The sequence below is a fragment of the Gigantopelta aegis genome, chromosome 4 (assembly GCF_016097555.1).
Source record: "Gigantopelta aegis isolate Gae_Host chromosome 4, Gae_host_genome, whole genome shotgun sequence".
Classification (NCBI taxonomy): Eukaryota; Metazoa; Mollusca; class Gastropoda; order Neomphalida; family Peltospiridae; genus Gigantopelta; species Gigantopelta aegis.
In genome coordinates, this window is record NC_054702.1 from 112,585,326 (window position 1) to 112,603,511 (window position 18,186).

The window sequence follows — 18,186 nt, forward strand, 5'->3', positions numbered from 1 at the left end:
TGCACTAAATAAAGAGTTTGGGACTGAATTATTCATCCGGTGTTCAGTTTAGAGAGGTTTCTGGTTTAGAGAGGTAAACTTTAGCGTTAAAAGATGCATAATTCATGGGACTTTGGAAAACGTCTGGTTTTGAAAGAATTCCGGTTTAGAGAATGTCCGGTCTTGAGGGGTTTCACTGTATAGGAAGAAACCTTTTTTCTTTGCAGGAGCGTTTGGCTATTTTGAAGTGACTCACGACATTACAAAGTACTGCAAGGCGAAAATATTTGAATTTGTGGGAAAGCGGACCCCATGTCTTGTGAGATTCTCCACAGTAGGTGAGTTGAAATGTCAGGAAGTGGGAAACAGCTCAAACATGTTCTGATAGCTATAAACAAACTTAGTACAGCATAATGTATCACTGACATACAGGATATGTATTGATTTTGTAGTTTTTGTCCTTAAACAAACATTATTATGTTTTGGAAATATGGTGGACTTGGATCATTTTACCTAGAGCACCTAATCATTAACATATATATATATATATATACTCTTCAAAAAAAGAAACGCAAAAGGGTACAAATGGGATATAACTCCGATTTTATGTTTCCTACCGGTTCATGCTTTGTGAATATAAGGTCATTGCATGTCCCAAACACATTCCCACGGTTACATTCGATAAAACGCAGCTACTGTACAATAAAGTTCCAAAATGTGAATATTCGCAAAAACGCAGCCACGTGCAAACCATGTCACCACTGCACGTGCGTTGTCTGCACATGCAACATGAACACCGACAGTATAAAAGTGCAGGGTGTTCGCTTGCCTGGCCTCTGTATCTGGCCGACAGTTGACAATCCAGGACATGCCACGTCTCAGTGAACCGCAGAGAAACAATGCCATCGGCCGACTAGACGCAGGCGAATCCAGAACGGCCGTTGCCAGGGCATTCCATGTGTCCCCAAGCACCATCTCCAGACTGGGACCATTACCAGCAACATGGATCAACACGTGACCTCCCTAGATCCGGTTGACCACGGGTCACTACCCCCGGGCAGGACCGCTACATCCGGGTACGCCACCTTCGGGAACGATTGACTACTGCCACCTCCACAGCCGCAGCAATACCAGGTTTGCGCAGGATATCCGACCAGACCGTACAGAACCGCCTACGTGAGGTAGGAATTCGTGCCAGACGTCCAGTTCGAGGTGTCATCTTAACACCACAACACCGTCGACTCCGACTGCAGTGGTGCGAGATTCATCGACAATGGCCTCAACTGCGATGGAGACAGGTGTGGTTCAGTGACGAGTCCCGATTTCTGCTCCGACGTCATGATGGAAGATGTCGCGTGTATAGGCGTCGTGGTGAACGTTATGCGGCAAACTGCGTGCAGGAAGTGGACAGATTCGGCGGGGGTAGTGTCATGGTGTGGGCAGCCATCTCACACACTGGCAGAACTGACCTGGTCCACGTGCAGGGCAACCTGAATGCACAGGACTACATTGACCAGATCCTCCGGCCACACATCGTTCCAGTTATGGCCAACGCCAACGCAGTGTTCCAACATGACAACGCAAGGCCTCACACAGCACGTCTCACAACGGCTTTCCTACAGAACAACAACATTAATGTCCTTCCTTGGCCATCGACATCACCGGATTTGAATCCAATTGAGCATCTATGGGACGAGTTGGACCGATGCCTCCGACAGCGACAACCACAGCCCCAGACCCTGCCCGAGCTGGCAGCAGCCTTGCAGGCCGAGTGGGCCACCATCCCCCGGGACGTCATCCGTACTCTGGTTGCTTCAATGGGCAGGCGGTGCCAGGCAGTTGTCAACACACGCGGAGGCCACACCCGGTATTGACTCCAGATGACCTTGACCTTGGTGGTGTGTCCTATCACTTACTCACAATGGACTAGAGTGAATTGTGAACAATCCTGCAACATTTGGTAATTATCGGACTCACCATTCAATAATTAAATCAATTCTCCAAATGTTACGACAATGTGGTTTTGCGTTTCTTCTTTTGAAGAGTATATATATATATATATATATATATATATATATATATAACACCCTTGATTTTTACTGATTTTACCTGTTTTCGAGAAACAATGAAGCCTTTCTGATGATAGATTATGATAGTAGAAAAAAAACAAATCCACAAAATATGACTTTAAATATTTCACCCATAGCTTCTGTTAAAGTTCAAAACTAGTGTGTAGTTAATATTGTCATAAAATAATACTTGTTGTTTATTAATGTATTGTGTGTAATATATAAAAGTGTTTTGGTAGCCATATAAATATACACTCTGTTTGTTTCAGGTGGTGAGAAGGGATCAGCCGACACGGCCCGAGACCCGCGCGGGTTTGCGATGAAGTTCTACACAGAGGAGGGGAACTGGGACCTGGTGGGCAACAACACTCCTATCTTCTTCATCAGAGACCCAATACTGGTGAGCTGCCACAGTCATCACCTTACACTGCTCATAATAGTTTTTTATTGCCATTCATTTTCATTCCTCTTCTGTCTTTTTAACAAAATCAAATATTCTTTAAATCTTGAATTATGGTCTCTTAATGGGGGAATCATTTCATTTTCATTGTAACTAGATTTTTGTTATTAATTCAACAATGCTTTCCTGGACACACGCCTCAGCTAACTGGGCCTGTCTGTCCAGAACAGTGGGTTATTGGTTAGTATTTTGTGTAGTGGTCATAAACCTACCCAATGAGTCATTACAACTCACTTTTAGTGGGAACCAGTACCAGTATGTGAGCCCAAGACCCACAACAAGCCTTGAAATAAAACATTTTAGTGTACCTGACACAATGTCCTGCACCAATCAATTTGTGCCTGACATGAAAGAAATTGTACCTGTCACAAAACATTGTAAATAAAAATGAAATAAATTATGTTTTGTGTTGTTTAATAATTGATATATTTAATTACTAAATAACCAATGCAGCAATTAAGGCAGTAGTCACCAAATAATGACATTTATTATTGTTACATACTTACTAGTCTATGATGCATTAATATATGTCCTCTGGTAAAGCTGTATCCTAACCAGCCGCGAGCTACATGAGCGATTATTTTAGAAATCATGCATACAGTTAGGATGCGGCAATGGAAGTCAATGATTTCTAAAATAATCACTCGCGGCCGGTTAGGATAGGGCTTAAGAAACCCATGATGATGAAACTGTTGTCACTATCACTTTGTGTTGAACTTTCAGATTCATGATGATCCGACTCAGACTCATTCATTTTTTTCAATGTCATCAGTGTCTTGTTTGTGGTAATATTCTATATTTTTGGTTGCCGAGTGATCTTTAGCAATTGACACATGCAGATTTGTGGACCCTTTGATCCATGCGTCCGAAAAATCGTGATTATACTGCATTTCTTTTTGAAATGTTTTGCAGAGCGAGCACGTCACAAGTGTAACCTCACCTTTGGTTTTTCTTCAAACTGTAGCCACAAAGAGGCATTTGTTTTAACTAAATACTCCTTTTACCATTTTAGTTCAGTGCTAGATTTTAAGATACTACTCTGTGGGATATTCGTTTGGGAATTTTGGGGGGACGATTTAATCGGCGGCTGTCCGCCGCGGATACTGGGAACAGGGACAGTTGATTTTTCATTATCGGTACCTGTCTGTTCTTTTACAGCAAAGACTGAAGTTATTTTGTTCAACATCCTTTAATTGTTAACCACGAGGCAATTTGAATTGCAAACTTTAAACGAAAACGCCACAGGAAGTATATGCTAAGTACGAAAGGTCAATTACTAATATGCGTGACATCACTTTTCACAATGTAAGTTCCCGCAAAATCAAGACTATAAAAAATCCTACTAAACAGGTATGCGGACTGTAGATAAACTTCGTGTTGGACTGTCAAGTGCCTCGCGAACTGGTTCGAATCCCACTGGTACACATTTGTATTTTTTCATTCGTAATCTTTTTTTTTTAATCGGTGCATTAAGTGTATTTGACTCCAAAACAGCCGGCTTTTACTACAATGCGAACTTCGGACATGGTGACCGGCGCAATCGACATTGTTACTGACAAGTTACAAATTTGTACCGGACAATGACCGTGACCGGCCGCTTATTTCAAGACACCAACGTTAAGGCTGAAGGCTTAAAGACTACACCACCAGGACGGATAGGGGAATCGGTATCATTGTGTAGTTTTATTTTAACCATGTGTGTTGTTTTTATTGTTGCTGTTTATTTGAAAAGTATTCCTTATGTTTTTCAGTTTCCCAGCTTTATCCATACCCAGAAGAGAAATCCTGTTACAAACTTGAAGGTGATGTAGTGATTTTTTTTATTTACTTCATTTATTTTACATAATTATGTTTTGATTCATAGTTTACAATTGATGATGTACAACCTCTTCTAGTGCATTTATGTTCTTAACTGTGTATATGAAATATAGTTATCAAGTCTTTCATTACACAACACATCAGTGCTTTAACTCGTCTAATTAAATACATATTAAATCAGCAGTATTTATTGAATCAGTATTTATTGGGAAAGATTCGAAGACTCATTTAAAGGCCACATATGTGTATTTTGAATGTTGAAGCACACCTACCCACAGGTAACATTTTCTTTTTAAAATCTGAATTAGCCATATTTCTAGTCAATAAAAAATTGATTAGAAATCTTAATTAGTGATCTTTCTAGTCAATTGAAAATTGATTAGCAACTACTGTTTAATGTTTTAAAATTGTTTAGTGATCACTGAAACTCGCATAGTTAATTGCAACAAGATACTGAACGAAATGTTTCTTGGCTCACATTTCAGGATGCTGACATGTTTTGGGATTTCATCACTCTGCGCCCAGAGTCGACCCATCAGGTGTGTGTTCTGTTCTCAGACCGGGGAACCCCCGATGGTCATCGCCACATGAACGGGTATGGCAGTCACACCTTCAAGATGGTCAACACCAAGAACGAGGCGGTCTACTGCAAGTTCCACATGAAGGTAGATACATAGAATGAATGAATGAATGGATGAATGAATGAATGTTTAACGACACCCCAGCACGAAAAATACATCGGCTATTGGGTGTCAAACTATGGTAATGCAAATAAATAAAGTGATGATCAACATCAATATAAAAATTCAAGGTTTAAACAAAAACAGTGTAAAGAACTGTGCAAAAATACAAATACAAATATCACAGAATTTTACGGATACTGAATTTTACTCTAAACTTCAATTTGTGCTGTATTGGCCATTCTCAAAGAGAATGTTACACCCCTGCACCACGGTGAGGTTACAGCATGCGCAGGGGTAGATACATAGAGAATACTACACGAGCAGCTGTTAGATACTGTTTACCTGTAATATAAATGGTATCTAATGGACACAATGTATTCTATTTCTTACATATCTATAGAAAAGAGTTTAAAAATAAATTTAAATGTTATTTGTATCTAAAACCTATGTACGGCCCCAGCTCTTATCATTAACTTGTGTGTCACAGACAAATCAAGTTCAGGTTAACTTGTATGTCACATCTAGTGATCCATTTCTACCATGCTTTTCCATTGGATGGTATGGCATTGGTGACCTGATCATCATCTAGGTGCAGCCAGGTGTTTGTCTGTAATATGTTATCGCATGTATATGTGTTAACTAGTATGTGTTATCAAAAATAATGAATAATGTTCTCACCAATGGGTGTGTAAGAAATTGCATTGTTACGTCGTTGGTTGTTGTCAATCTATTTATTTAGTGACACATGATGTTTTATTGTTTCCAAACAGTTTGTCTCGCTATTCTGTATGTATTTGAATTTGTCTATTGATGTCAATCTCTTTTTTATTGATGTCAATCATTTATTTGTTTTTCATATTCTTAACTTTGTCCGTCACTCGATAGCTGATAAGTGATTTATACTGAGGTGTCGTTAAATATTTATTTGTTCATTCATATCTCTAATCCGGCATTGGTATGTCGAGATAAATCAGTGAATTTATGTTAGATGTTGTAAATAATAGGTTGCTACGTCACTTAAAAATCTAAAAATTGTTGACTGACTCCAAGAATTGGTACATCAAATGCACTATGTGTTGTCTTGTCTGCAGAAAAGTGCATGTAAAAGCTTCCCTTGCTGTGATTCTGTGAGAGTAACCTGTGTAAGCAACTGGTTTGTTCTCTCATTTGGACCGAGTGTCTCAGTTTTCACATGCTGCTCATGCAATAGATGGGAACATGTAGTTGGTGGACAGTGCGAAGAGGTCACATGTAGTTAACGAAACGTTCCTTTCCATTCTATAGACGGACCAGGGAATCAAGAACCTGGATGCTGCTACAGCAGGAATCCTCAATGGGACAGACCCGGACTACTCCACGCGTGACCTCTTCAACGCCATTGCCGAGGGCAACTACCCATCCTGGACTCTGTACATCCAGATCATGACCTTTGGGGAAGCAGAACGGTTCCGGTGGAATCCTTTTGACCTGACAAAGGTTCGGAAAGACAGACTTCATGACAGACCCTAGTTTTTAAACACCATAACATATTTTTTAGTATTAAACTTAAAGCTGTTTTTTTTTAATAATTTAAGTTAGAAGCATTTAAATTTTATTATTTAAAATATTCATTTTCGTACACCTGAAGTGGTTCTAGTCATCCAGGTTTTTGTAATACCCCAAAATGCATTTTTCATAAGTCTAAAAATGTACGCTCATCTGAGCAGTAATGGTTATCGAGACAAGCTCTAGTTATTTTTAGATGGTATTTCCCTGTTTAAACATCGCAGACTTTAGCTTCTCTCTGTTATAACCTTATCCAAATGTGTGTTGCAAGTGTGTAGATTAACTAAACTTAGTGTCCATTTTCACAGACTGAAACTAGGGTCTGCGCTTTTAAATTATACTGTACAATATTGGTTTTATTTTTTTATTTGAATCAAGGCAAATGTCTACCAGTGGTAAAACTATGTACACCTATGGTTGGATTACTGGTTATAAAATGATTTTAAAATTAATATTCATTTTATGCTTGAATGATTTTGAAATATTTGAATTGCATGCCAAATTTCAATGCAATATTCTCATTGGTGGTAACTGCATATATTAAGTCTGTATTGTGAACACTGGTAGAAGTGAAATACTTTAAACTTGTATAATCTGAAATTATATAAAATTAGAGATTGCTTAGTAGTTATATAATAATATTATGTTTTTATATCATTATGTTAAAGAAGACCTTCTCTACCAAGATCTTATTAGTCTCCACCAGTCCAACCAGAAGGGACTATAGATTTCATCTCTGTCCATCTGTCTGTCTCACTGTCTGTCCTTCTGTCTGTCTCACCGTCTGTCCTGTCTGTCTCACCGTCTGTCCATCTGTCCTCCTGTCTGCCTCACAGTCTGTCCTTCTGTCTGCCTCACCACCTGTCCTTCTGTCTGTCTCACCTTCTGTCCATCTGTCTGTCTCACCGTCTGTCTATCTGTCTATCATTTGTTATGTTCACAAGAGACTTGTATAGAACAACTGTTCCAATTTTGTAGTTAATGTTTGTTATTATATATGGTGAAGTTTCAAGCAGGGATTTGAGTAAGATGTACTAAACTGTGGGATTTGTGTGTTATGTTACCAGGTCTGGCCACACACAGAGTTTCCACTGGTAACAGTGGGTACGATGTACTAAACTGTGTGATTTGTGTGTTATGTTACCAGGTCAGTCCACTGTTTCCCCTGATACCAGTGGGTATGATGTACTAAACTGTGTGATTTGTGTGTTATGTTACCAGGTCAGTCCACCGTTTCCCTGATACCAGTGGGTATGATGTACTAAACTGTGTGATTTGTGTGTTATGTTACCAGGTCTGGGCACACACAGAGTTTCCCCTGGTAACAGTGGGTACGATGTACTAAACTGTATGATTTGTGTGTTATGTTACCAGGTCTGGCCACACACAGAGTTTCCCCTGGTAACAGTAGGTACGATGTACTAAACTCTGATTTGTGTGTTATGTTACCGGGTCAGTCCACCATTTCCCCTGGTAACAGTGGGTACGATGTACTAAACTGTATGATTTGTGTGTTATGTTACCAGGTCTGGCCACACACAGAGTTTCCCCTGGTAACAGTAGGTACGATGTACTAAACTCTGATTTGTGTGTTATGTTACCAGGTCAGTCCACCATTTCCCCTGATACCAGTGGGTACGATGTACTAAACTCTGTGATTTGTGTGTTATGTTACCAGGTCTGGCCACACACAGAGTTTCCCCTGGTAACAGCGGGTACGATGTACTAAACTGTGTGATTTGTGTGTTATGTTACCAGGTCTGGCCACACGGTGAGTTTCCCCTGATTCCAGTGGGGAAGATGGTACTGAACAGAAATCCTAAAAATTACTTCACGGATGTTGAACAGTCAGCTTTCTCACCGGCCCACATGGTGCCGGGCATTGAACCCAGTCCAGACAAGATGTTGCAGGTGCTAAGAAAATTTAAAATTGTGTTACCATTTTAAATTGTGTTATCTAGAGTTGATTATCATTTGAAATTGTGTTATCTAGAGTTGATTACCATTTTTAATTGTGTTATTAGAGTTTGTTACAATTTTAAATTGTGTAACATAGATTTGATTACAGTTTTAAATTGTGTTATCTAGAGTTGATTACCATTTTTAATTGTGTTATTAGAGTTTGTTACAATTTTAAATTGTGTAACATAGATTTGATTACAGTTTTAAATTGTGTTATCTAGAGTTGATTACCATTTTTAATTGTGTTATTAGAGTTTGTTACAATTTTAAATTGTGTAACATAGATTTGATTACAGTTTTAACTTGTGTTATCTAGAGTTTATTACCATTTTAAATTATGTTAACTTGAATTGATTACAGTTTTAACTTGTGTTACATAGAGTTGATGACAGTTTTAAATTCCATTACCCAGGGTCGCCTGTTTTCTTACTCCGACACTCACCGTCATCGTCTGGGCAGCAACTACCTCCAGATTCCTGTCAACTGTCCGTACAACGCCCGCCCCAAGAACTACCAGCGAGATGGCCCACAGTGTGTGGATGATAACCAGGGTAATGTGTGCTTACGTTTCACTTTGCTGTGGTACACAGGCTGATTTAGACCATTTGGACAGCCAATTACAACTCATATGCACCAGTATTAAATTGATATTTAATTATAGAATGGAATAATTTTGAAAAAGATACTAACTTTTTTTGATCACATTTTAAGCCTTATTCCACAGGTTTCCTTGTAAGTGAATAGCTTTAGATAATATTTCGTTTTACAGTGATGCAGGAAAGGCTTGCGTTCCCTAAATAAATGTTTTTGTGTTTTTGTTTTCACTAGGTGGTGCTCCTAACTACTTCCCAAACAGTTTCAGTGGACCCCAGGATCAGGCGACATTTAGGGAATGTCCATTCAAAGTTTCTGGCGATATCCAGCGTTACGAAACCGGCAACGATGACAACTACAGCCAAGTGACCACGTTCTGGGAAAAGGTCAGTATTATTTTTATCTCATTCTGAATGGACTTGAAATTTATTTACTTTAAAACATTTATTCAGACATCTGGTATGAATTTAAACTAGAGTATATCTTACCAAACTAGGAAGGATGTATCATCCTGGTATGAATTTAAACTAGAGTATATCTTACCAAACTAGGAAGGATGTATCGTCCTGGTATGAATTTAAACTAGAGTATATCTTACCAAACTAGGAAGGATGTATCGTCCTGGTATGAATTTAAACTAGAGTATATCTTACCAAACTAGGAAGGATGTATCGTCCTGGTATGAATTTAAACTAGAGTATATCTTACCAAACTAGGAAGGATGTATCGTCCTGGTATGAATTTAAACTAGAGTATATCTTACCAAACTAGGAAGGATGTATCGTCCTGGTATGAATTTAAACTAAATTATATCTTACCAAACTAGGAAGGATGTATCGTCATGGGGAGTGACAGCCCTGTTATAGATGAAGCCAGCCACAACCGTGCCAAATTAGCCTTTAGACTCTACATCACACAGACATTTGTTTTAGAACACATGAATAGTTTTGTTGTTCAGTTTATCAAAAATGACCCTTTTTATGAATTTGCTTGCTCTGTGTAGATAAGATGCCCTGATGGTTATTAGTGGAAATTCCTTTTGTTATTCATCTGGCCATGGAGGATGCTGGGGATAAGTTAAACAGCTATCAATAATTCTGAACACCACATTGTCTGGAGATTTTATGACATTCTGATATTGCTTGGGTAGGTGCACCATTTTTTTATATCTATAAAGCTGTACTGGTTCCCCACCAGAAATAGCTGTGAGATGGAAAGTATGTTCAAAGAGATCTAGCCACTTAAATCATTGCAGAACTGAATGACAATCCTAGCCACTTAATGTAGTACACATGCCTTGGTAGTTTCTTTATTTCTTTTTCTATCATCGTTAGGCATAAAGGACAGCTATGAAAGATAAGTTTTATAAGGCAGGTTTTAAATCTAAAATATCAATCTGAAACTGTTGTCTCCTGACTACAAACACAATAATGGAGTTAGTTCCCCTTGTTAAGAATAGTAATGTGGTAGCTCATGGAAGACAGAAGTATCCCAGGTTGAACGTTCCACCACCTTTGGTGTCCTTTTCTATCCCATATGACTGCATAGGATGGATTCTTTAATCTCTTACAGTTTTAATGAATGTTTCTCTTCAGATTATTCTTAATGTGTGAAGTTGAATAATTTCAGGTCCTGACGACCTCGGACAAAAATGCACTGGTGTCCAACATTGCAGGACATTTGAAGGATGCTGCCCCCTTTATCCAAAAGAGGGCTGTTGACAGTTTTACCAAGGTGCACCCCGACTTTGGCCGTCGCCTGCAAGAATCGCTAAATAAGCACCGCAGCAAGGCTGTCTCACAAGTAAGATCATTTTACAATTTTACACAACTTGTTTTAAGATAAAGAATTTAGTTACATGTATGCATTAACACTTACATATCTGTGAGATAAATGATGTCAAACTAAATATATTAAAATGTAATTTATGTATTTAATGTTGTTGATATACATTTAGTTATACTAGTCCACTAGGATGGTGAGACAGTACCAGTCAACTACAGTGAAACACCTCAACACCGGACCCTCTCTCAACCGGAATCCCCTCAAAACCGGACGTTTTCCACGGTCCCGTGATTTACACATCTTTTAACACTTTATTTTACCCCTCTAAACCGGAAACCCCTCTAAACTGAACACCGGACAAACAATTCGGTCCCAATGTGTCAACTTAGTGTAAATCCTACCCCTGAGAACTGGACGATCAAACCGATACCAATCAATATGGCGCCCACCTGTCTGTGAACACCAATGGCTAGTGCAATATGCGCATGCTCGAGATCGCTGTTATCAGTGTAATCACCGCTGCATACAGTACAGGTACCGCTCAGCAGGCAAGATTAGCAACTTGACAATAAACAATTAAAAGGACTGATCGCAAGCTTTGGTATGGAGTTAACTACTGTAAACACATTGATTGTGTTGTAATTATGGTTAACATTAGCGGAGTTCGGGTTTGGGTTAGATGTCTTTATTAAGTTACGAGTGTGTTTTAAGGTCTTAAATGTGATCCTTCACAAACATGTCTCATGATTTGCTTCAAAGATTGACACAAATAACAGGGAATTTAATTTGCTGCCTTCCTATTGTGTGAATGTGTTGGGTTTTTTTTAAACGTTTGTTTAACATAATAAAGAGTAAGCAAAAGTATATGTTGGCTTGAAGACGATGACGATGACGACATTCCGTTTTAACGACTAGCACGTTTACTCGTCACTGCCAACATGGACACTGACATCTTGACCAGCTTCGACGATGACGTGCCGATTGAAGACTGCACAAACGAGTGGGAGAGAGAACTAGTGGCCAACTTCCGTGGGGACAAAATACCCAATGACGGAAGCGACAACAAATCCGAACAAGATGTTGAGACAGTACCAGTCTACTAGCATGTTGAGACAGTACCAGTCTACTAGTATGTTGAGACAGTACCAGTCTACTAGCATGTTGAGACAGTACCAGTCAACTAACATGGAGACAGTACCAGTCAACTAGCATGTTGAGACAGTACCAGTCTACTAGCATGTTGAGACAGTACCAGTCTAATATCATGTTGAGACAGTACCAGTCTACAAGTATGTTGAGACTGTACTAGTCTACTAGCATGTTGAGACAGTACTAGTCAACTTACATATTGAGACAGTACCAGTCAACTCACATGTTGAGACATTACCAGTCTACTAGCATGTTGAGACAGTACCAGTTTATTAGCATGTTGAGACAGTACCAGTCAACTAACGTGGAGACAGTACCAGTCTACTAGCCTGTGGAGACAGTACCAGTAAAGTCACATGTTGAAACAGTACCAGTCAACCCACATGTTGAGACAGTACCAGTCTACTAGTATGTTGAGACAGTACCAGTCTACTAGCATGCTGAGAGTACCAGTCAACTCACATGTTGAGACAGTACCAGTCTACTAGTATGTTAAGAAAGTACCAGTCTGTTAGTATGTTGAGGCAGTACCAGTCAACTAGTATGTTGAGACAGTACCAGTCTACTAGCATGTTAAGACAGTACCAGTCTACTAACATGTTGAGGCAGTACCAGTCAACTAGCATGTTGAGACAGTACCAGTCAACTAGCATGTTGAGACAGTACCAGTCAACTAGCCTGACAGTATCAGTCTACTAACATGTTGAGGCAGTATCAGTCTACTAACATGTTGAGGCAGTACCAGTCAACTAGCATGTTGAGACAGTACCAGTCAACTAGCCTGACAGTACCAGTCTACTAACATGTTTAGACAGTACCAGTCAACTAGCATGTTGAGACAGTATCAGTCAACTAGCATGTCTAGACAGTACCAGTCTACTAGCATATTGGAACAGTACCAGTCTACTAGCATATTGAGACAGTACCAGTCTACTAGCATGTTGAGACAATACCAGTCTACTAGCATGTTGAAACAATACCAGTCTACTAGCATATTGGAACAGTACCAGTCTACTAGCATGTTAAACCAGTACCAGTCAACTAGCATGTCGAGACAGTACCAGACTACTAGCATATTGGAACAGTACCAGTCTATTAGCATGTTAAACCAGTACCAGTCAACTAGCATTTTGAGACAGTACCAGTCAACTAACATGTTGAGACAGTACCAGTCTACTAGCATGTTAAACCAGTACCAGTCAACCCACATTTTGAGACAGTACCAGTCAACTAACATGTCGAGACAGTACCAGCATACTAGCATATTAGTACCAGTCTACTAGCATATTGGAACAGTACCAGTCTACTAGCATATTGAGACAGTACCAGTCTAGTAACATGTTGAGACAGTACCAGTCAACTAGCATGTTGAGACAGTACCAGTCTACTAGCATGTTGAGAGAACCAGTCTACTAACATGTTGAGACAGTACCAGTCAACTAGCATGTTGAGACAGTACCAGTCAACTAGCATGTTGAGACAGTACCAGTCAACTAGCCTGACAGTACCAGTCTATTAGTATTGTTAGAGCGATGGTCTGAAGGGTGAAAATGCCTGTATTTGAGGGTCTGAACCTGGGGTTCAGGAGCATGCTACACTGAGAACATTTTTAATTTCAAGCCTTCTGAGCATTATAACTGAAAAAAGTTGGATCACATTTTTTTTTTTTTTTTTTTTTTATTGTTTTCATTGTTTTTTGTTTTGTTTTGTTTTTCATCATAACATAATATATTAGGATGGGATGCAATAAAAAAAACCCAGTAAAATTTCTTACAAGCAGACTCCCTCCAGACAACAAACCAACAAGAAATCATGTGATTGTCTTTTTTCCTTCTTTTTTGACCTGGGTTTTGTTGATTGATCATAGTTTTCTTTTGCAATGCAAAATTAGTTTTAAGTAAAATATTTCATAGTTTACACCTCCTAATTAATAAAATAGTAAATATTGATTAATATCACATTATTGATTATGTAATCATTAGTTGTCATAATCAAAGGCAAACTGGTGTTCACATTTGTGGTAAAACTGGCAACTATTTTGTTTTAAAAGTAAACAGCAAAACAATAAACCTTTTTCTATTTTTAAATGCAAATGGTACTGAATATCAAATACGATTTGCCAATCAAATAAATTCGGCATTTGGAACTCAATCAGAACTCCTCAGTATTCTGAATATTTATGAGCTGGGACTCTTATTTTATCAAGATTATCTTTGTTTGACTTGCAACCTACGATATTTGTCTTGCACTTTGTAATTCAAAATCACAATTATTTTTTTTTGTAAGTTAAACAATTGCTAAAAATTATGATAAACCATTGTAATTTTTTACTTGTCCACTGGATAACCACCGAGGTACATTATGCATGTCCAGGTAAATTTTCCCTTGTCAGGACAGACATACAAGGTCTTATGTGAAATGCCGTAAGACAGTACCAATCTACTACCATGTTAAAACAAGCCCTTTACTACAATAGATAACACTTTGCTATAATATTAATATTTTGTGCTTCATGATTTCATGACTGACAGTAGCTGAAATTTAAAAGTGATCAACAACACATTTACTTTTTTTGAAATGACAGAAATGTAGACATTTTGTCACAAACATAATTATGTAACTGTTGAAGGAAATATCTGTTCACAGTTTGCCTTAAGGATTGATAATTGTTATTGCTACAAATATTTCATTTAACTGTGTCTTAGTTTAATTTTAATAAAAACTATATATTTATTTAGAAAATAAGATGAGTATATTAATATATGACAGATATCTTGGTACCTGATGGTGGGTAAGGAAGGTGATGTTTGAGTTTATACTATATCAGTGCGGACTTTGTATTTCAGCGTTTGTAATGTGTATCTAGGTAATTATTTCATGTATTATATTCACCAATTCTGAGCATGAGGTACTGTAATGAGGTATTATGTAGTACATCATGGCATGGTATAACTCCTTATATAACACCATCTAACACTAATCTTCTCTGTAGATGACCGAGAACATGATATGATGGAAGCATTCTCTATAGATGTGTATCATTGGAAACTGGTTCATAACTAACATTTTCTGTCATTAATATTTATAGTATACCCATCCGGTACTCTACAAATAGTGGTCTTCACATTTGTTCTGTTTTTATAGCCTGTATATGATCTATGTCACATGCATGTGACCACTGATGGTTAAAAATAAATAAACTAGAGCTTTGCATTTCTTTTCTTTTGCATAATACATGTAGATATGATTGTGGAAACGGTTTTCAACTGCTTGTTGAAGCATTTGTGTATTATAGCATAACTTGGGAATTACTAAACATATAATTGGTGACAGCATATTCTTACAGAGGTTGTTAAATAATCTTTTAATTTGTGAGGTGGATTTCTTCTTTCATTCTCGGCGAGGTCATGTAGGTGTCTCAGTTAGGAAGCTAAACTCCTACAGTGGGGAGTTGCCCAATAACCAATATATGATTTGTGCTGGTGTGTCGTTAAACATTAATTCATTGATTGCTATAGCTGGGGGTTGTTGTTCCACATTTCTTTTCTTTCCACTGTCGACAGTGTTTATTTTATTAATGCTGTAACCACTTTGAAAGGTTTGTTGATGTTCAAGAATGTAAACTGTATTAACTGAATCAAAAAGTATGTATCTTGTTCATTAAAAAAATAAAAAAAATAAAAAGGTATTTATAGCTACTAATGTATATAATAATTTTATTTTCTAATGAATACTATGGTTAACAAAGTAACAGCTCACTCTATATTATGGTAGGTATGGGTGCTTTTTACATTTTTGTTTTAACAGTTATTAATGATTCTGGTTTTAGTTACATGTACATGTATGTCTTAAGTGGAGGTTTTCCTTACTGAATGATTAAACTGATTATGCAGCTGCAAACCTCCCTATTTAAGGAGAGCTATCTCTCTGGCACCCAATCACTTCCAAGAGACTAGTTCAAGGAGATTGAGTTTTTCAAAAAAAATAATTACAAAAAGATTACAAATCAATATGATTTTATTTTAAATGGCTTCCACAATCTAAGTTAAGGGAGAATTAATCACTTAATGTTTTGCCCAGTGAGCTCTGCAGCTGTGTTTTTATTCATATGAATGATTTTAAAAGTTTTCTTTACAGGCAGGTTGATAAGACATTGATGTGTGTGTGTTTCAGTAATTCAGAGGATGTCTAGCTTTAAATTGTTTTGTTTAAAATTCTCACCAGGTAGCTCAATACAGATACAGTACTGTTTTTATGTATGTGTATCATATCTATAGAATACACAACCACTGTAGAAGCATTATGCATCTTGAAATGCCGGAAGTAGCCCAAACTGCATATAGAAAGTATTGCACTGTCAACTAGCACATATACAATGTATTGTGATATTAGCGGTTACTCAAAGATAACAAAAAATAATTAACTTCAAACACAATTGTTTTTAAATTCAGCATTGAACTGAATGATTACAAGCTACAAACTGTGTGTGACACACCATGTGCTGTTCCAGTTAACATCATTAAGCTTATTAGCTACATGTAACATACAGAAAGCCTTTAAGGTTACCCACTGATATATGGATGTTTTAAAAAGCCATGTAATCAAACCCAATCATGGTCAGTGGGTTGTATCCTGTGTTAAACACATGTCGAAAGACAAAGGAATACATGTATATAGTTGTGTGAGAGTGGCATCTGTGGATTTTGTTTGCTCTGATCTCAATGGAATAGCTGTGTGTGACTGGCATATGTGGGTTTTGTTTGCTCTGATCTCAAAGGGATAGTTGTGTGTGACTGGCGTCTGTGCTAGACACTTGTCAAAAGACAAAGGAATAGCTGTGTGTGACTGACATCTGTGGGTTTTGCTTGCTCTCATCTCAAAGGAATATCTGTGTGTGACTGGCATCTTTGGGTTTTGTTTGCTCTGATCTCAATGGAATATCTGTGTGTGACTGGCATCTGTGGGTTTTGTTTGCTCTGATCTCAAAGGGATAGTTGTGTGTGACTGACATCTGTGTTAGACACTTGTCAAAAGACAAAGGAATACATGTAGTTGTATGTGACTGGCATCTGTGGGTTTTGTTTGCTCTGATCTCAATGGAATATCTGTGTGTGACTGGCATCTTTGGGTTTTGTTTGCTCTGATCTCAATGGAATATCTGTGTGTGACTGGCATCTGTGGGTTTTGTTTGCTCTCATTTCAAAGGGATAGTTGTTTGTGACTGGCATCTGTGTTACACACCTGTCAAAAGGCAAAGGAATAGTTGTGTGTGACTGGCATCTGTGTTAGACACTTGTCAAAAAGACAAAGGAATAGCTGTGTGTGGCTGACATCTTTGGGTTTTGTTTGCTCTCATCTCAAAGGAATATCTGTCTGTGACTGACATCTGTGGGTTTTGCTTGCTCTCAACTCAAAGGAATAGCTGTGTGTGACTGACATATGTGGGTTTTGCTTGCTCTCATCTCAAAGGAATAGCTGTGTGTGACTGACATCTGTGGGTTTTGCTTGCTCTCATCTCAAAGGAATAGCTGTGTGTGACTGACATCTTTGGGTTTTGTATGCTCTCATCTCAAAGGAATATCTGTGTGACTGACATCTGTGGGTTTTGCTTGCTCTCATCTCAAAGGAATAGCTGTGTGTGACTGACATCTTTGGGTTTTGCTTGCTCTCATCTCAAAGGAATAGCTGTGTGTGACTGACATCTTTGGGTTTTGTATGCTCTCATCTCAAAGGAATATCTGTGTGTGACTGACATCTTTGGGTGTGTTGCTCTCATCTCAAAGGAATATCTGTGTGTGACTGACATCTGTGGGTTTTGCTTGCTCTCATCTCAAAGGAATAGCTGTGTGTGACTGACATATGTGGGTTTTGCTTGCTCTCATCTCAAAGGAATAGCTGTGTGTGACTGACATCTGTGGGTTTTGCTTGCTCTCATCTCAAAGGAATAGCTGTGTGTGACTGACATCTTTGGGTTTTGCTTGCTCTCATCTCAAAGGAATAGCTGTGTGTGACTGACATCTTTGGGTTTTGCTTGCTCTCATCTCAAAGAAATAGCTGTGTGTGACTGACATCTTTGGGTTTTGTATGCTCTCATCTCAAAGGACTATTTGTGTGTGACTGACATCTTTGCGTTTTGCTTGCT

General features: G+C 38.3%; 1 protein-coding gene across 2 annotated transcripts in view; it reads left to right on the top strand.

Annotated features, from left to right (window-relative positions):
• LOC121371807 (catalase-like) overlaps positions 1 to 18,186 on the top strand; it is a 31,633-nt gene that overhangs the window by 10,532 nt on the left and 2,915 nt on the right. The window contains exons 3-12 of one of the 2 annotated variants that reach the window (XM_041497976.1): positions 207 to 317; positions 2,318 to 2,448; positions 4,260 to 4,310; positions 4,812 to 4,991; positions 6,294 to 6,485; positions 8,313 to 8,465; positions 8,929 to 9,067; positions 9,345 to 9,496; positions 10,740 to 10,913; positions 14,891 to 14,910. In XM_041497976.1, coding sequence (XP_041353910.1) covers positions 207 to 317; positions 2,318 to 2,448; positions 4,260 to 4,310; positions 4,812 to 4,991; positions 6,294 to 6,485; positions 8,313 to 8,465; positions 8,929 to 9,067; positions 9,345 to 9,496; positions 10,740 to 10,913; positions 14,891 to 14,899 — 1,292 coding nt within the window. In that variant the 3' untranslated portion in view covers positions 14,900 to 14,910. The remainder of the gene's footprint in view (positions 1 to 206; positions 318 to 2,317; positions 2,449 to 4,259; positions 4,311 to 4,811; positions 4,992 to 6,293; positions 6,486 to 8,312; positions 8,466 to 8,928; positions 9,068 to 9,344; positions 9,497 to 10,739; positions 10,914 to 14,890; positions 14,911 to 18,186) is intronic. The other variant, XM_041497975.1, reaches the window with a different exon arrangement.